General features: G+C 47.3%; 1 protein-coding gene across 1 annotated transcript in view; it reads left to right on the forward strand.

The window, feature by feature from the left end:
- hydin (HYDIN axonemal central pair apparatus protein) overlaps positions 1–17,073 on the forward strand; it is a gene marked incomplete at both ends in the record, with an annotated part of 156,030 nt that overhangs the window by 81,269 nt on the left and 57,688 nt on the right. The window contains 9 exons of the mRNA XM_080762251.1: positions 3,912–4,028; positions 9,453–9,504; positions 10,534–10,707; positions 12,427–12,672; positions 12,868–13,042; positions 13,402–13,541; positions 14,691–14,711; positions 15,311–15,438; positions 16,279–16,415. Of these exons, the coding sequence (XP_080618377.1) occupies positions 3,912–4,028; positions 9,453–9,504; positions 10,534–10,707; positions 12,427–12,672; positions 12,868–13,042; positions 13,402–13,541; positions 14,691–14,711; positions 15,311–15,438; positions 16,279–16,415 (1,190 nt within the window). The remainder of the gene's footprint in view (positions 1–3,911; positions 4,029–9,452; positions 9,505–10,533; positions 10,708–12,426; positions 12,673–12,867; positions 13,043–13,401; positions 13,542–14,690; positions 14,712–15,310; positions 15,439–16,278; positions 16,416–17,073) is intronic.

A 17,073-nucleotide genomic window follows, 5' to 3' on the forward strand; every position in this document is an offset into this window, starting at 1 on the left:
TCTCTCTCTCTCTCTCTCTCTCTCTGGCTAATCCTCATCCTCATTTCTCCTATTCCTTCTTCACACTTTAACTGTCTTCTCTATCCTTTGATTCATTCTCCCATTCTTCTAGATTATGAGCTCCGTTACTTTAAATCCCTGTGTCTCCTATAGGCCGTCCTCCTAATTAAATGATGACCCTGCTGCTCTATACTCTGGCTATAATGCTTGCATATGCACGGATTTACATGCACAATACACGCACGCACGCACGCACGCACGCACGCACGCACGCACGCACGCACGCACGCACGCACGCACGCACACACGCACGCACACACACACACACACACACACACACACACACACACAGAGCCTGTCTCTGTCTCTCTATCTCACAAAATGTATGCAATCTGGCCCTGTTGAGCTAATTACTCTCCTAACAGTAATTACCAGAGAGAGAGATTATATGAGAGAGAGAGAGAGAGAGAGAGAGAGAGAGAGAGAGAGAGAGAGAGAGATTTCAGTACAATACAGCTCACTCTTTCTACTCCACTGAGAGATAGGTTAAAGAGGTGGTTCAATACAATGCATTTAAATCACTTTCTGTCCGACTCCCACAGTGACAGTAAACCAACCATAAGAAAGTAACTATACTGTATGAATGATATATATCCTATACATACTGTACCTATACTAGGTATGTGAGAATCAGAGTTACATTGTAACTCTCTCCCCCCCCCCCCCCCCCATTCGTTCGCTAACAGTTAATTCATGCGTACTCTCTCAAGTCAGATTTCAGATATCATTCAGATATCTCTCACACGCCCTCATTCCCTCAGTGCAAACCAAGCGGCATTTTTAAGCAGCCCTCTGTTCACTGCTCATCCTACGTGCTTGGCTGTCAAAGCCGGTCGTACAGCTGTCTGTACAATTTACCACTGGCCCCTATAGCCCAGGGGCCCACCAGGCCCATTGGGTAATCCTCCCCTGGCTGTCGGTGTGAAATTTCCTCCTCCCTGTAGCATTTTAAGTTAGTTAGTTCAGATTAATTTATTTTTAATGCGTGGCCCCCACCAGACCCCCACCAAATGACCTGAACTGCTTCACATTCACCAAAACCAGACCAGAACTCCCACTATGGGACTCAGGGAATCAATTAACACCCGTGCATATTAATGGCAAGTATTTCCAACAGCTTTAAGTCCAAACGTCTGAAACTAACCCTTTAAGTTTCATATTGTCACCAGGACAATATGAGAGTGGATTGAACTGTGAATTGGACGTGGCATTTTGCAAACTGATGTTCAATGTTATGTTCATGTAATATGTATCTTATCCTGGTTTGTGATCTCAGATTCTGTGTTATGTACATATATAATATCACATGAGCAGAGCCACAGCGCCACACTAAATGCAATATTATTGCAATGAATGGTTAATCCTGAGCTCAAGTGTCTTAATGAAAATATGTAATTGTCCCTGTGAGAACGGCATGTACGTTTTGATACCCCATATACCCTTTTCACAATTCTGTGGGTGGGGACAAGAAATGACTGAGAAAGGAGAGAGGCAGCACAGCTCGTAGTCACGATGCCATCAAATTTGTATTTTTCCAACGTTTCGGCAACAAGTTGCCTTCTTCCCTCAGGTTTTATATCCTGCGGTCAGCACCTCCCCACTACTGGTGTGCGCTCCTACCTTTCTGTTGGGGACAAGAAATGCCATATATGTATCATGAACGCAATCATACCCAAATTTGAATTACATGTCGAGGGGCCTCAATAGAGACGCAAAGGCTTTCACTTCAGGCCCATGCAGAGTGGCCCATGCAGAGGGGCCCCCCATGCAGAGAGGCCCCCCATGCAGAGGGGCCCCCCATGCAGAGGGGCCCCCCATGCAGAGGGGCTCCCCATGCAGAGTGGCCCATGCAGAGGGGCCCCCCATGCAGAGGGGCCCCCCATGCAGAGGGGCCCCCCATGCAGAGGGGCTCCCCATGCAGAGTGGCCCATGCAGAGGGGCCCCCCATGCAGAGGGGCTCCCCATGCAGAGGGGCCCCCCATGCAGAGGGGCTCCCCATGCAGAGGGGCCCCCCATGCAGAGGGGCCCCCCATGCAGAGGGGCCCCCCATGCAGAGGGGCTCCCCATGCAGAGGGGCTCCCCATGCAGAGGGGCTCCCCATGCAGAGGGGCCCCCCATGCAGAGGGGCTCCCCATGCAGAGGGGCCCCCCATGCAGAGGGGCCCCCCATGCAGAGGGGCCCCCCATGCAGAGTGGCCCATGCAGAGGGGCTCCCCATGCAGAGGGGCTCGCCATGCAGAGGGGCTCCCCATGCAGAGGGGCCCCCCATGCAGAGGGGCTCCCCATGCAGAGGGGCCCCCAATGCAGAGTGGCCCATGCAGAGGGGCCGCCACAAACCAAAACAGTTGCACCATCTGTCATACAAACTCTCCGTCCTCCACATCCCTCCATCTCCCTCGTGCATGTCTTGTCTTGATGGCTGCACCCTATACGAGTGAAACTGCCCTATAGGGTATAGGCAACCCGGCCTGGCAGGGATCTGCACTCTGACAGGCACACTTTTCTATACAACCCGGCCTGGCAGGGATCTGCACTCTGACAGGCACACGTTTCTATACAGGGTATGTGAAAACGGTCGACCCTTTCAACAGGCTGGTCATCTATAACCAGGGATCTGCACTCTGACAGGCACACTTTTCTATACCAGGGATCTGCACTCTGACAGGCACACTTTTCTATACCAGGGATCTGCACTCTGACAGGCACACTTTTCTATACCAGGGTATGTGAAAACGGTCGACCCTTTCAACAGGCTGGTCATCGGGGGCATAATCTCGTTTTTAATTTCCGGAAAAAGGAGATTATGCCCCCATCCCTGGTTATCGACGACCAGCCTGTCAAAAGGGTTCGACAGTTTTCAATTCCTTGGTACCGCTATATGCTGCTCCCTGAAATGGGAAGTTAACACCAGTAACATGTTGAGTAAAGCCCACCAGAGGCTTCACTTCCTACGACTCTTAAAGAAGTTCGGTGTGACTGGGCGAGGCGTTGGTTCACTTCTACAGAGCCACTGTGGAGAGTGTCCTTGTCTTTTTTTTGCATTCTTCTTATTTATTGGTCCCTCTCATATGATGTTTGTACTTTTGTATCTTGTTCTACTATATGAATATGTGATGTGAATATATGCCTTTTTGTACGTCTGTTTTTAGTGCACTGAAACAAATTCCAATCAACTCTGTTGACATGGCAATAAAGTCTTGAATCTTGAATCCATCTGAAATGTGAATCTGGAGACTAAAATGGGAGTAAATGTACATTTTGGAAGTACAGTAGGATATTTCTTCCCCCATGCAGCCATCTGTTAACCCATTCTGACCGGGCACCCATTTTGGTGTTGGCATCATGTTCTGCTTTAGCTATTGAAAAATAGCAGATCTACAAGCTCATAGCGCGCCACCGAGTGGCGCGCTACGAGCTTGTAGGTCTGCTATTTTTTGAAAAATCGAAGAACGACTGAAATTTTTAGAATCTGATCTCAGGTCAGAATGGGTTAATCAGACCAGTGTGTGTCCAGTGGGAAACCTCGTATGAATCTGATCTCAGGTCAGAATGGGTTAAGACTGTAAAGCTGCAGCGGTTCTCCCCGTTGGAAGGAAGGGTACTTCATCTGTGTCTGGGAAACAAACTACTGAGTACTTTCTGTCTCCGGTACTTTGCAGATGCCATAGATACGTATTCTACAGAGCACGGTGCATGGGGAGAAATAGCATACATAATGCTTGAATTCCTTGTATCACACGGCTTATACGTTTCTGTTATTTTCTGATAAGATACATTTTCTCCCAGATGAGATCACAGATGAATTATACAACAACCTTACGAATCTTACAATGCTTCCATCTGATCATCCAGGTTTGCTGAAGAGCCAGAGGTGTCTGATGATGGCAAACCTATCACTCCAGAGGATAACAGAGAACTGGGCCGGTGGTCACGTAAAATCAACACTAGCTCTAAGCTGGACTCTAACAGGTACGGTCAGCTGTGTGCGTGTGTGTGTGTGTGCATCGTTTCCTTTATCCATGATTTATGTCTGCTGCCCTGTGTCCGACATGTCAGCTGTACTGTATGTAACGATGCTTTGCCGTCCATGCACGTTGTAACTGGCTGCTCTCCCACTGTCAACGAAGCACCTTTAAAATGTACTGTAACACCTACACCACCCAGAGGAGATGATTGACGTGGATCGTACTGTATCCCAAGCTGAAAGCATGGAGGTAATGACCGTGTGCTTGTGGCACTTCACACGTGCGAGGCTGCCCTACATCTGTGAATATGACACGCACATCGTAGCCTTGTTGTGTGGATAAATATCTGTAAGGGCTGTTGTTTCCTCCGGCTTCAGCATGTCCCACATTTGTGGCTGTTCCCCGGGAGGGAGCAAACAAACAAGGGAACTTGTCTGAACTACTTAGAGGATTCACCTCTTGTTATCAACCAGTAGGTTACTTTTGTTGTTGTTTCATGATTGTTGTGTTCATAGGCCTATTATTATGCTATCTCGTCACGATAGGTCCGCCACTCGTTTTATATACTGTACATTGTCTGTCTTGTTTGTCATGTCTATAAAGAACCTAATAGTAAGTTACTTATCAAGACCATATAATGGAGCCAGTATAGGCTCTACTGGAGTGGAGACGTTGTTGTTGTCTTCAGCCATTGTCCGACTATTACTAACCCTACATCTCAGCCTAACTGTAACCCTAACCCTAACCTCAGTCTTAACCGGCCACGTAAGTAAACAAAGTGCCCTATACAAATACAAAGTTGTTGTATAGGGCATAGTTTCACGATGTTTTCGTTTTCGCTTTGGCGGCAGTCATTTCACTTCAGTGTTTCCTAATGGCAGTCAGTAGGCTCCAGTAGAGCCTGTACTGGCTCCATAGCATGGTCTTGATGCAGTCAGTAGGCTCCAGTAGAGCCTGTACTGGCTCCATGGCATGGTCTTGATGCAGTCAGTAGCACCAGTAGAGCCTGTACTGGCTCCATAGCATGGTCTTGATGCAGTCAGTAGGCTCCAGTAGAGCCTGTACTGGCTCCATAGCATGGTCTTGATGCAGTCAGTAGCTCCAGTAGAGCCTGTACTGGCTCCATAGCATGGTCTTGATGCAGTCAGTAGGCTCCAGTAGAGCCTGTACTGGCTCCATAGCATGGTCTTGATGCAGTCAGTAGGCTCCAGTAGAGCCTGTACTGGCTCCATAGCATGGTCTTGATGCAGTCAGTAGGCTCCAGTATAGAGCCTGTACTGGCTCCATAGCATGGTCTTGATGCAGTCAGTAGGCTCCAGTAGAGCCTGTACTGGCTCCATAGCATGGTCTTGATGCAGTCAGTAGGCTCCAGTAGAGCCTGTACTGGCTCCATAGCATGATGATGAGTAACCTACTGGTGGTTAAGGGTTGATAGCATTGTGAAGTGTGAACGACTGGAGAGATCTCACCCTCTTGGCGAGGGACTTCATTGCTTCCATCATGGCAGTTTGCATTATGACCAAACTAGATCTACTGGTGAGGATGCAATTACCATGGATCTTCTTCACACTGCCCTTTATTCTCACCTGGATGGGAGTAACTGTTGTACAGTATGTAGTATGTACAGTGTGCTCCCTGTGGACTAACAGCCCAGCCATGCATTCAAGTCAATAGTCCCTGCCTTAGTCCCCCACGGCAGAGCGTGTCTAGTCAGAAGCGGGGCTATAGCAGCGTCGCGACTTCCCCTTGAAGTTGTAATTTTCCAGCGGTTCCGTTTAGACCAACCAACAGCGTATAGGTCTTATATCCCAGCATGCACCACAGAAGGTTAACCCATTCTGACCGGGCACCCATTTTGGTGTTGGCATCATGTTATGCTTTAGCTATTGAAAAATAGCAGATCTACAAGCTCATATCGCGCCACCGAGTGGCGCGATACGAGCTTGTAGGTCTGCTATTTTTGAAAAATTTGAAGAACGACTGACATTTTTAGAATCTGATCTCAGGTCAGAATGGGTTAATCAGACCAGTGTGTGTCCAGTGGAAACCTCGTATGAATCTGATCTCAGGTCAGAATGGGTTAAAGACAAAACTGTCGTTTCTGCGGACGTGGGCGGTAACTATAACCCCTGACTGACTGCCAATCAGTCAATCGACAATGAACCGTGTAGATCTTGGCCATAGACTGTAAAAAGGTCTTGGCCAGCGTGCACCATGGAGTATCTACAAAACCATCCTTCTCTAGACTATTAGATCACATAATAAAGATACAGATATACAAAACCATCCTTCTCTAGACTATTAGATCACATAATAAACCTGTACAAATCCAACTTCATCTGTCAGCTAGTAAAGATGTCTATCTCTCTAGAGGTGACATCTCTCCCCCCCCCCCCCTCTCTCTCTCTCTCGTGCACACACACATGCACGCACACACGCACATGCACGCACACACACAAACACTGCAATCCCATCAGCAACTATCTTCTTTAGTAATCGGATATATACAGTATAATCCCCCCTCCTTCTCCCTCTCTCACTCACTCACTCACTGTCTCTCTCTCTCTCTCTCTCTCTCTCTCTCTCTCTCCCGGTGCTCCCTGTCTTTGCTGGAAGATTGCTGAGAGTGAGATGTTCTTTCTTTCTCTGTCTTTGATGTGTAGATTATTAGTGAGCTAAATAAAAGTCCACATGCACGCACGCACGCACGCACGCACGCACGCACGCACGCACGCACACACACACACACACACACACACACACACACACGCATGCATGCAGTTGATGGAGCGGTTTCATCCGTCCTAGTGAATGTATAGTATGATGGTATCTATCCATCCTTCCACCATGGAAGGTGTGTGTGTGTGTGTGTGTGTGTGTGTGTGTGTGAGTGTGTGTGTGTGTGTGTGTGTGAGTGTGTGTGAGGGAGGATGTTTCTTTTGTGAGATGATGACTTTCTTGCAGACTCATCATGTGCTGCTCTCTCTCTCTCTCTCTCTCTCTCTCTCTCTCTCTCTCTCTCTCTCTCTCTCTCTCTCCCTCTCTCTCTCTCTCTCTCTCTCTCCCTCTCTCTCTCTCTCTCTCTCTCCCTCTCTCTCTCTCTCTCTCTCTCTCTCTCTCTCTCTCTCTCACGCAATGTCGCCATCTGTTCGTCTGTCCGCATCAGTGGCGCTCAACTTCTCCTGAGCCGCCGCAATATTATTTAACTCCTTAACTCCTTAAGACCTGAGGAGGCCGATTCTACAAAAAAAAAAGTCTTCTAAATCCTGACAATTTTATGTCTATTACTATTACTATTTCATGTCAAGGACCCCATAAATGATATGTATTTGACTGCCGGACTCCCATCTGAAAATATGCTGTTCCCAAAGGGACCCCCCCCCCCGCCCCCCCCAGAAGCAAAGTGTTTGAGTTAAAATGTTCGCTGAGATTGAATATAATATTTGACACCGATACATTCCAGTTGTTAATGGCTTAATTTGAGCCTCAAACACTTTTCGAGAGATTTTCATCGTTGCAAAAAGAATTAAATAAAGTGCCCTGTTATTTATTTTTAGGTCTCAAAACCTACAGTATGGCATTTCATGCATGAGTGGCGCGTCGGGAGTATTTTTGCCTGGTCTGTGATTCGTGTGAAATGGTGCTGAGAGCAGATTGTGGGATGTTTGGTTTGGTGGTGACCTGCACGGTCCCTGACTAGCCCATTCTGACCTGAGATCAGATTCTCAAAAAATGTCTTCTACATCCTGACAGTTTTCTGAAAAAGCCTATGTTTCTGTATGTCAGTGGTTCTTCGATTTTCAAAAAATAGCAGACCTACAAGCTCGTATGAGCTTGTAGGTCTGCTATTTTTCAATAGCTAAAGCATAACACGATGCTAACAACCAAAAAGGGGTTCCCGCCCAAAATGGGCTAGAACACTGTACTGCACCATTGCCATGGCACTGCCCAAAGACCGTACCACAGTGCCCCCTTATGGGCACCACGCTACCATGCACTCACTGATTACAAACACTATAGCACTGTAGCACGCACACACGCACACACACACACACACGCACACACGCGCACGCACACACGCACACGCACATGCAGAAAATACATTCCGCGTTTCATAATTTAGCTGCGCTTGTCAAAGCCAGCACAGAAGTCGAGCGCTGACAGTGTCGATCAGTGAATCTCTTTCATTCACGTCCATATTCATGCACTTCAGAACTACAATCATTCTTGTCCTGACCCGTTTCCTCCCTGCTTGCCTATTAAAAAACCTCTTAATTATGGAACACTGCTTAACCCATTCTGACCGGGAACCCATTTCGGTGTGTCGGCATCGTTGTTATGCTTTAGCTATTGAAAAAATTAGCAGACCTACAAGCTCATAGCGCGCCACCGAGTGGCGCGCTACGAGCTTGTAGGTCTGCTATTTTTTGAAAAATCTAAGGAACGACTGACATTTTTAGAATCTGATTCTCAGGTCAGAATGGGGTTAATCAGACCAGTGTGGTGGTCCAGTGGAAACCTCGTATGAATCTGATCTCAGGTCAGAATGGGTTAATTAACTTGATGAACGCTTCCAGTGGCATCCCAGAGGAAAGGAGGGGGAGAGAGAGAGAGAGAGAGAGAGAGAAGAGAGAGAGAGAGAGAGAGAGAGAGAGTTGGATTATGGGAGGATGATAAAGATATTCTACTATGTTACTTTGCACTTAAGGTATTGTATTACATGTGTGGTGGTGTATATATATATACTGCTGGACTGCAGTGTTGATTACTGCAGTGTGTGTGTGTGTGTATACCACTATATATTATCTTACATCAGTGTTATACCATACGTATATTATATTATGTTACACTAATACATTCATTATTATTATTGCTACTACTGTATATCTCCCTCTCTGTCTTTCTTTCCCCCGACACGGTCGAGGTCTGCTTAACGTTTCTTCCAGTTAAGGGGGACTTGTTTTACGTTACCGCTGTCGCAAAACTATACTTCCCCCGGGTGGGGATCTCTGTCGGGGTCCCTGCTCATACATGTAAAGTGTCTTGAGACAACTTGTTGTGATTTCACACTTTAATCAAATGTAATGGAGTTGAATTACACTGGTGGGAAAAAACCTGGATTTGTAAAGAACATACTGCATGCAGTCGTCCACTGAGATCCTTGTTTTCACCGCATTTTTGTTGACCTATTTTATGTATTCATCAGATTTTCATTTAACCATGCAGAGAAAACAAAGTGGATGTTTTGCTTTCTATTTCTGCCTTGTAGAGAAGCTGATGAAGGTCCCAGATCATCTCTACCGGAGGAGGAGGAGGAGGAGGAGGAGGAGGAGGAGGAGGAGGAGGAGGGGAGGGAGAAGAGAGATCCAGAGAACTCCACTAAAGAGGGAAGAGGCTCTCCAAAAGAGCCCCCTCCTCTCTCACCGAGCCCCCTGCTGGAGGCCCAGGGCACTGCGTGTAGCCCCGTCGGTGTGGAAGAGGTACATAACATATCACTATCGGCACGCATCAACACACATCAACACTGAACACACACTCGCACGCACGCACGCACGCACCCACGCACCCACACTATTACTCCTGCGTGCATGTGTGCATTTATGCGTACGTGCGTGTGTGTCTCTCTGTCTGTCTGTGTGTGCTGTGTGTCTGTTTCTGTCTGACTCACCGTGAACAAATAAACTGAAGAACATGTTTGTGAAACCTGAAGCCCTGAAGAGATACTTAACTTTTGGGTTGAAACTTTTAACCACTCAAGCCCCTATACCTACGGTATAAGAAATAGAGAAAAGAGCAACCTTTCCCACCTAATATTGAACCGAGTGTTTCCACTGAAAATTAATTGGATCCGAACTTAAAGAACCCTTAAAGTTGTTTTGGAACTGGAAAAAAAAAAAAATGGCTGCCGGTTCCATGAAAGCACCAAGGTGGAAAAAGGGGCCAAAGTGTCGTGAGCTTGTAGATCGGCTATTCTGCTAGATTTGGTGCATAAGGACAAATGGAGGGGACCGAACAGGTCCCCATGAGCCATCGATGTATAGGTCTACAGTATGTGGTTTAAGTTAACCCATTCTGACCGGGCACCCATTTTGGTGTTTAGCGTCATGTTATGCTTTAGCTATTGAAAAATAGCAGATCTACAAGCTCATAGCGCGCCACCGAGTGGCGCGCTACGAGCTTGTAGGTCTGCTATTTTTGAAAAATCGAAGAACGACTGACATTTTTTTAGAATCTGATCTCAGGTCAGAATGGGTTAATCAGACCAGTGTGTGTCCAGTGGAAACCTCGTATGAATCTGATCTCAGGTCAGAATGGGTTAAACAACCTCCAAAGCAACCATTTTATTATTTTGTATTATTTTACTTAATGTGACCAAAAGACATGCGTCTCTCTCTCTCTCTCTCTCTCTCTCTCTCTCTCTCTCTCTCTCTCTCTCTCTCTCTCTCTCTCTCTCTCTCTCATTGTACATCCAGGTGTTTGACATCTTGCCCATATATGGGCGGCTGCAGCCCGGCGCCAGCCAGGTGGTCACGTTCTCCTTCTACGGCCACGCCCACGTCAGGGGCCAGGTGTTGGCACAGTGCCACGTGGAGGAGGGGCCTACGTATGACATCACACTCAGGGGAGAGGCCTCTGACGTCACCTACAGCCTCAGCTCCTCCCACATTGACCTGGGCCTGCAGGTATAGTACAGTACTAGTCCTTACCCGTTCTGAATATGAACAGCAAATGATGTTCAGTGTGGGTAATGTGATAGGGGGGGGGGGGTCTGTTGCGCGGAAAAGTGTGTCCTAGTATTAATCTGTGTCCGTCCCTCCCAACATGCATTTCACTGGTGACACTGTAGGTGACACGTGATTTGCGGGGAGATGTTTATTTTTTTTTGACGCAAATTAATGTAATTAAGATGATTGTTAGAAGGTTTGGCGTGTGTAATGCAGGGCAGATTGAGGTTGGGGGACAGGGCTGTGCGGCGCTAGGTTCCGTGAGGCGGTCGGTGCGTCGTGGCGTTGTGAGATGGCGCAGAAAGCGAGCAGCTGTCTTGCTCTATGCTAAGGAAGTACTCTGACTGACCGAAAGTTGCACTTGCCGTAGCACTTGCCGTAGCACCTGCCCTAGCCTCGACGACCTTGCAGGCTTATGCAAAGTCAAAATTATATCAATTAGATTGCATGGTATGTAGATGGATGCCTGGTTATTGATCGGTCATTCTATTGCATTCCATATCGTTTATAGTTTCAATGTACGGATATTCTACTGTTAGATGGATGATAGGTTCTTAGTTTACGTAATGATCCTATAGGTGACTATATTTCAGTGCATTTGATGTATTACCATGTGTTGCGCTCGCTTACTGTAAATCGCTCTGGATTAAGAGCATCTGTAAACGTTGTAAATTGTTGCATAGGCCTCGATAGACTCAAGCAAGCAAACTATTGAGTCCTGACACACACTACAGTGAACTGAACACCCACAGCATCGACTTTGAAATGTCACCGTGTAGTTTTTCCACAGTTTGGCCGTCCCCACCCCGATAGGCCGATACCCTCCCTTATTATGCCAGCCGTCCAAAGAGGAATATCATTGATATTCAAAACGAGGACATATTGATCGCTGCGTTAGGTCGAAAGGAGTGATTCAGCACAACATCCTCCCTTGACCTTCCTGTCTATTCAGCACTCTGTGTGTCTCTCTCTCTCTCTCTCTCTGCCTCTCTCTCTCTGCCTCTCTCTCTCTCTCTCTCTCTCTCTCTCTCTCTCTCTCTCTGCCTCTCTCTCTCTCTCTCTCTCTCTCTCTCTCTCTCTCTCTCTCTCTCTCTCTCTCTCTCTCTCTCTCTCTCTCTCTCTCTCTCTCTCTCTCTCTCTCTGTCTCTGTCTCTGTCTCTGTCTCTGTCTCTGTCTCTGTCTCTCTCTCTCTCTCTCTCTCTCTCTCTCTCTGTTCTCACTCTCTGCCTTCAAACCTCATCCAGTCTGAGTCATCCAGTCGTCAAGGGTGGATCTTTCCTCGTTAATTGCATGTTGCAACATCGCCCCAACATGAAAACATGAAATCTATTTAGGTCCTTATCAGAAATTCTTGAAATGCAGTTCAAGACTCTCTCTCTCTCTCTCTCTCTCTCTCTCTCTCTCTCTCTCTCTCTCTCTTTTCTCTCTCTCTCAATGTTCAGATTGTTCTTTTACACAACAGCATAATGCCAGGCTTCTTGAGGCACTACAACACTATCTCTCTGCATTCTACAGTATGTGGTTATTTGCCTCGGTTATTGTAAGACGCTCTCTCTCTCTCTCTCTCTCTCTCTCTCTCTCTCTCTCTCTCTCTCTCTCTCTCTCTCTCTCTCTCTGTGTCTCTCTCTCTCTCTCTCTCTCTCTCTCTCTCTCTCTCTCTCTCCTCTGCATGGCCAGCTGTTTGACCGCGTTGCGGAGGCCGAGCTGATCCTGGTGAACCAGGGCAAGGTGGGCTTCAGTTTCAGCACGTCGCTGCCCCCGGAGGAGGGAGGCCAGGAGAGCAGGGAGCAGGAGCAGCAGAGGACGGCAGAGGGGCCGGGGGAGGAAGAGGAGGAGGAGGAAGAGGAGGGGTTTGAAGGGAAGAGGGAAGGACTGTTTCCTGCAGAGCTCAGACCAGGCCGGCCCGTGGTCCTCCCCAACACCGTGAGTTTAAACACGGGGGTCCTTGGGGCATAATCCTATATGAAAGAATATGAATATGAATATGAATGTGGAGATACAAGGTTTCTGCCTAACAGTAATGATGTGTGTGTGTGTGTGTGTGTGTGTGTGTGTGTGTGTGTGTGTGTGTGTGTGTGTGTGTGTGCCCGTGTGTGTGCATGTGCGTGTGCGTGTCAGGGCTATGTGGAGGCCGGTGCAGTGCAGTACCTGCGGGTGTTCTACCTTCCGGGCGTTCCTGAGGTGTTCCACAGATGTTTCCGGCTGCAGGTGGCCTTTCTTCTGCCCCAGGACGTCACTCTGACCGGGGAGGGAGTGTTCCCTAGGATGAGCCTGGACCTGCCGCGACCTCTGGGTACGCAAACACACACACACACACACACACACACACACACACACACACACACACACTGCATCTTTATAGAAGCACGACGCAAGCAAGACGGTGGCCGATTCAGTCACACAGAAACATTTGCCAGTTATACTTTTCAGAGTGGCACCTTGAGTCTGATACTGATACTCCCTTATCGAATAAGGTGCACAGCAATATATTAATCAAACTAAAGTGAGGGGCGCTCTTCATCATCATACATCATCTCATTCCGGCCAATCACAATTTTGCACCTTCGTGTTCAATGTTTGTGTTCACTCAAAGCTGGCCATTTTCATTGTCAATGGAATTCAATGTCTGTTGTCCATGTGTCTGTGGTCCAGAAGAGGAGCGCTACGATGCTGTGCTACAACAGGCCAGGGTCACAGTGGAAACAGACAGAGAGAGAGAGGAGGAGGAGGAGGAGGCCGGGAGGGGACACTACACCGATGGAGGCATCCTGGATGGAGGCTGCGTCCCCACAGTCAGTACACTGCAAAATAACACTAAATAACACAAAAAGTTATTTTCAGCATTCCACACAGCTAAGCCTGCTTGATGTGATATGATGAGGTTTTTAATGGGTTTTGTGGCTCGGGTCCTAGCAGGCGGATAATTCCGCAGAGAATCCCCCTCGTATCGAATTGCTGTCGGGCGAGTGTACTTTTCTGTAAAATGTTCAAATAACTGTGTGCGACTGTGAAGTCGGTATGCTTTCTCTGCATATCAAGCAAGTCAGTTAGTATAGCTTTGGGAACCATGTTGGCCCATGGACCAGGAGCCTATCACCTGTCGCTTTGCTGCATGACATGCTTTCCATGCTATTTAATCCATGTTTCGGCCCTGCGTAATATGCTAAACCTGCTATTTGTTTTACGTTTTAAAAATAAATAGCGGATTTGTCGCAGACCTGGTGACGAGGCCGTCGCGTTATGACGACGAAACCGGAAATCGACCCGTGCTCTGGGCTGCAAGGGCTTCTGGGAAAATGAGTTAAATGCAAGTGAACGGTAAACTCCAGCAGCTCTCACTGCTGGAGTCCGGATCGTGGCATATTTTTAGGTTCGACCATGGAACTATTTCTCGCACAAATTGTGCGAGAAATTCTCGCACAAATTTCTCGCACAATCGGTCTCGCACAAATTTCTCGCACAATCGGTCTCGCACAATCTGTCTCGCACAAATTTCTCGCACAATCGGTCTCGCACAAATTTCTCGCACAATCGGTCTCGCACAAATTTCTCGCACAAATTACATTACATTACATAATACATTATCATCAGAATTCAGTACAAAGAAAAACGGCTACTGCGGAATTCCCCTTTAACATGAGGAAGCTTGATATGTACAGTTCAAGAACATAAATGTGGGTATCAACAATACATGTACTGTATAGTCCTTGGTAGGATTTGGCCAGGGACACGGCCCTGAACATACATGCATGACTACACTGGTTCCAATGCATGATTACACCTCTACCAAGGGCCTATGCAGTACCTTGACATTTGTCCTGTGGGTTTTTGCATCAAAGGGCCCCCAGCTGTTACTGTGAGATGTACTGTATGCAGTATTCTCATTATATATCATATTCCCATTAATTACTCATTTGTGTTTTCTGTTCTGTTCTTCCAAGTCTCCTAGTCCCCTCGGTACGGTACGCAGCCTTGTGTTTCCACGTCACAGCCAAGCAGCAAGCTGAAGGCTCTTTCTTACTGTATGCTTGTTGTGTGTTACAGTAGCCCTCTCATTAACCATTTTGGGGCGGGAACCCCTTTTTGTGTTAGCATTATGTTGTGCTTTAGCTATTGAAAAATAGCAGATCGGCGCGTTACGAGCTTGTAGGTCTGCTATTTTGGAGAAAAAAAAACGAAGAACCACTGACATAGAAACATAGCTTTTTCAGTAAACTGTCAGGATGTAGAAGACATTTTTTAGAATCTGATCTCAGGTCAAAATGGGTTAAACTGTCTGACATTTCTATGGTATGTTTTTCATGGTTGCTCAGTTCCTCTCTCTTCCTTTCTTGGTTTCTCTCATAATCACCTTCAGTTCATTTAACTTATTTTCTCTCTCTAGGAGTTTTAACTGATCTGTAATGTTTCTTTTTAAATGTCGTGCCACAAGGCATTGAATTAGGCTTTAGCCACTGGGTTTATGCCAACCCCTCTGCCCCCCTCTCTCTCCTCTCTCTCTGTATTATGCCAACCCCTCTGCCCCCCTCTCTCTCCTCTCTCTCTGTATTGCTCTCTTCAGTATGAAGAACTGCTGCATCAGGAGGTCGATCGACTGCTGGTCAAAGAGAATGCTGCCACCGTCACAGGCAGTCTACTGGAGCTAGGAAATTTGCCAAGTTCCAACAGCAGGTGGCGCAAGCTCAGCAGGTCTCAGACGCACGCACGCACGCACGCACGCACGCACGCACGCACGCACGCACGCACGCACGCACGCACGCACACACACACACACACACACACACACACACACACACACACACACACACACACACACACACACACAGTCACACACACACACACACACACACACACACACACACACACACACACACACACACACACACACACTTGGCTCCCCAAGCTCTAGTTGGGGAGATGATAGAGGGGCATTGGTCTCACCTGCAGCCCCTCCGGCAGTCGAGGGAAACATTCACCAGCTTCCAAACAGTATATTGAATAGGTTTTGAACAGAGGAGCAAGCAGCCAACACCATCCTTTATCCCAGATGCATACTGGAAGTACATCATAATATGTTACCATAGCGATGTACCCTGGTAAGAAGAAGTGAACCACCATTGTAGCCCTGAATTCACAGGTAGAAACCTGAAGTCAGTGGTGTCAAGTAACTCAGAAGTACTATTCCTAACCTAAGTGACATTTTGAGGTACTTTTACTTCTTTGTCCGTGGGCCCCGTTTGGCCCGTCTGCTGATCACGTTCGTCGTTTTTCTTTCTTTTTTCAAAACATTTTAGTACTTTTTCCACCATTGGCTAAACCCCAAATCCAGCTTCATAGTACAGGCCCCAGCAGGTTTCTCTGTACTCTCTGATCTCATTGCCTCACCACTGGGGAAAAGCTGTATGGGTCCCCAAATATTAGAGGCGCACACTCTCTCTGCACACACACGCACGTGAGCCATGAATACTGCATGTTGGATGTCACTGTGAACAGGTATGTGAACTCCCAGCTGTGTGTCCATCCATGCAGGGTCCTGCTGCCAGAGTACGTGCTGGACTTTGGCTACGTCATCCACGGTGAGGTCCTCAGTCACGCGGTGAAGATCGTCAACACTGGACCTGTGTCCGTGTGCTTCCGCGCAAACCTCAAACCTCTGTCTGGCACAGGTATAACGAATCGCTGTGTACAGTCAGTAGCTTTGAACCAGACACACAATACTATTAAAAGTGGCTTTTGTGATTTACTGCCGTCGGGTATCAATGCTGATGCTATCTGGGTGAAATTCTGTTCTTGCTAATCACCGGCGACAAAGACCGCCATTACTCATGACTGTTTCCTAACGTCCAGTCCGTCTCTTGACGTAATTTTGATGAATGCTCAGAGAAACTACTTAACCCATGTTTGGCGGGAACCCTTTTGGTGTTAGCATTATGTTATGCTTTAGCTATTGAAAAATAGCAGATCTACAAGCTCATAGCGTGCCACCGAGTGGCGCGCTATGAGCTTGTAGGTCTGCTATTTTTGAAACATTGACTGACATAGAAACATAGCTTTTTCAGAAAACTGTCAGGATTTAGAAGACAATTTTAGAATCTGATCTCAGGTCAAAATGGGTTAAAGGCAGGGAGATTGAAAAAAAACAAAGGCTAATTCCATTTCAAGGGAACAAGCACGTCCAGCCTGCAAAGTGCCTCCCGTAACAGACAGTTGTCATGCTGTCATAAACACTCAGAGACAACTTGTTTACTGGTTTCATTCTGTTTGACTGTCCTTATGTTTGCTAATGTCGTCCCCCTGGGTATTTATTTCACTGCATTGTCTTTC

The sequence above is a fragment of the Protomyctophum bolini genome (genome assembly GCF_963924005.1).
Source record: "Protomyctophum bolini genome assembly, chromosome: 4".
NCBI classification, from domain to species: Eukaryota; Metazoa; Chordata; class Actinopteri; order Myctophiformes; family Myctophidae; genus Protomyctophum; species Protomyctophum bolini.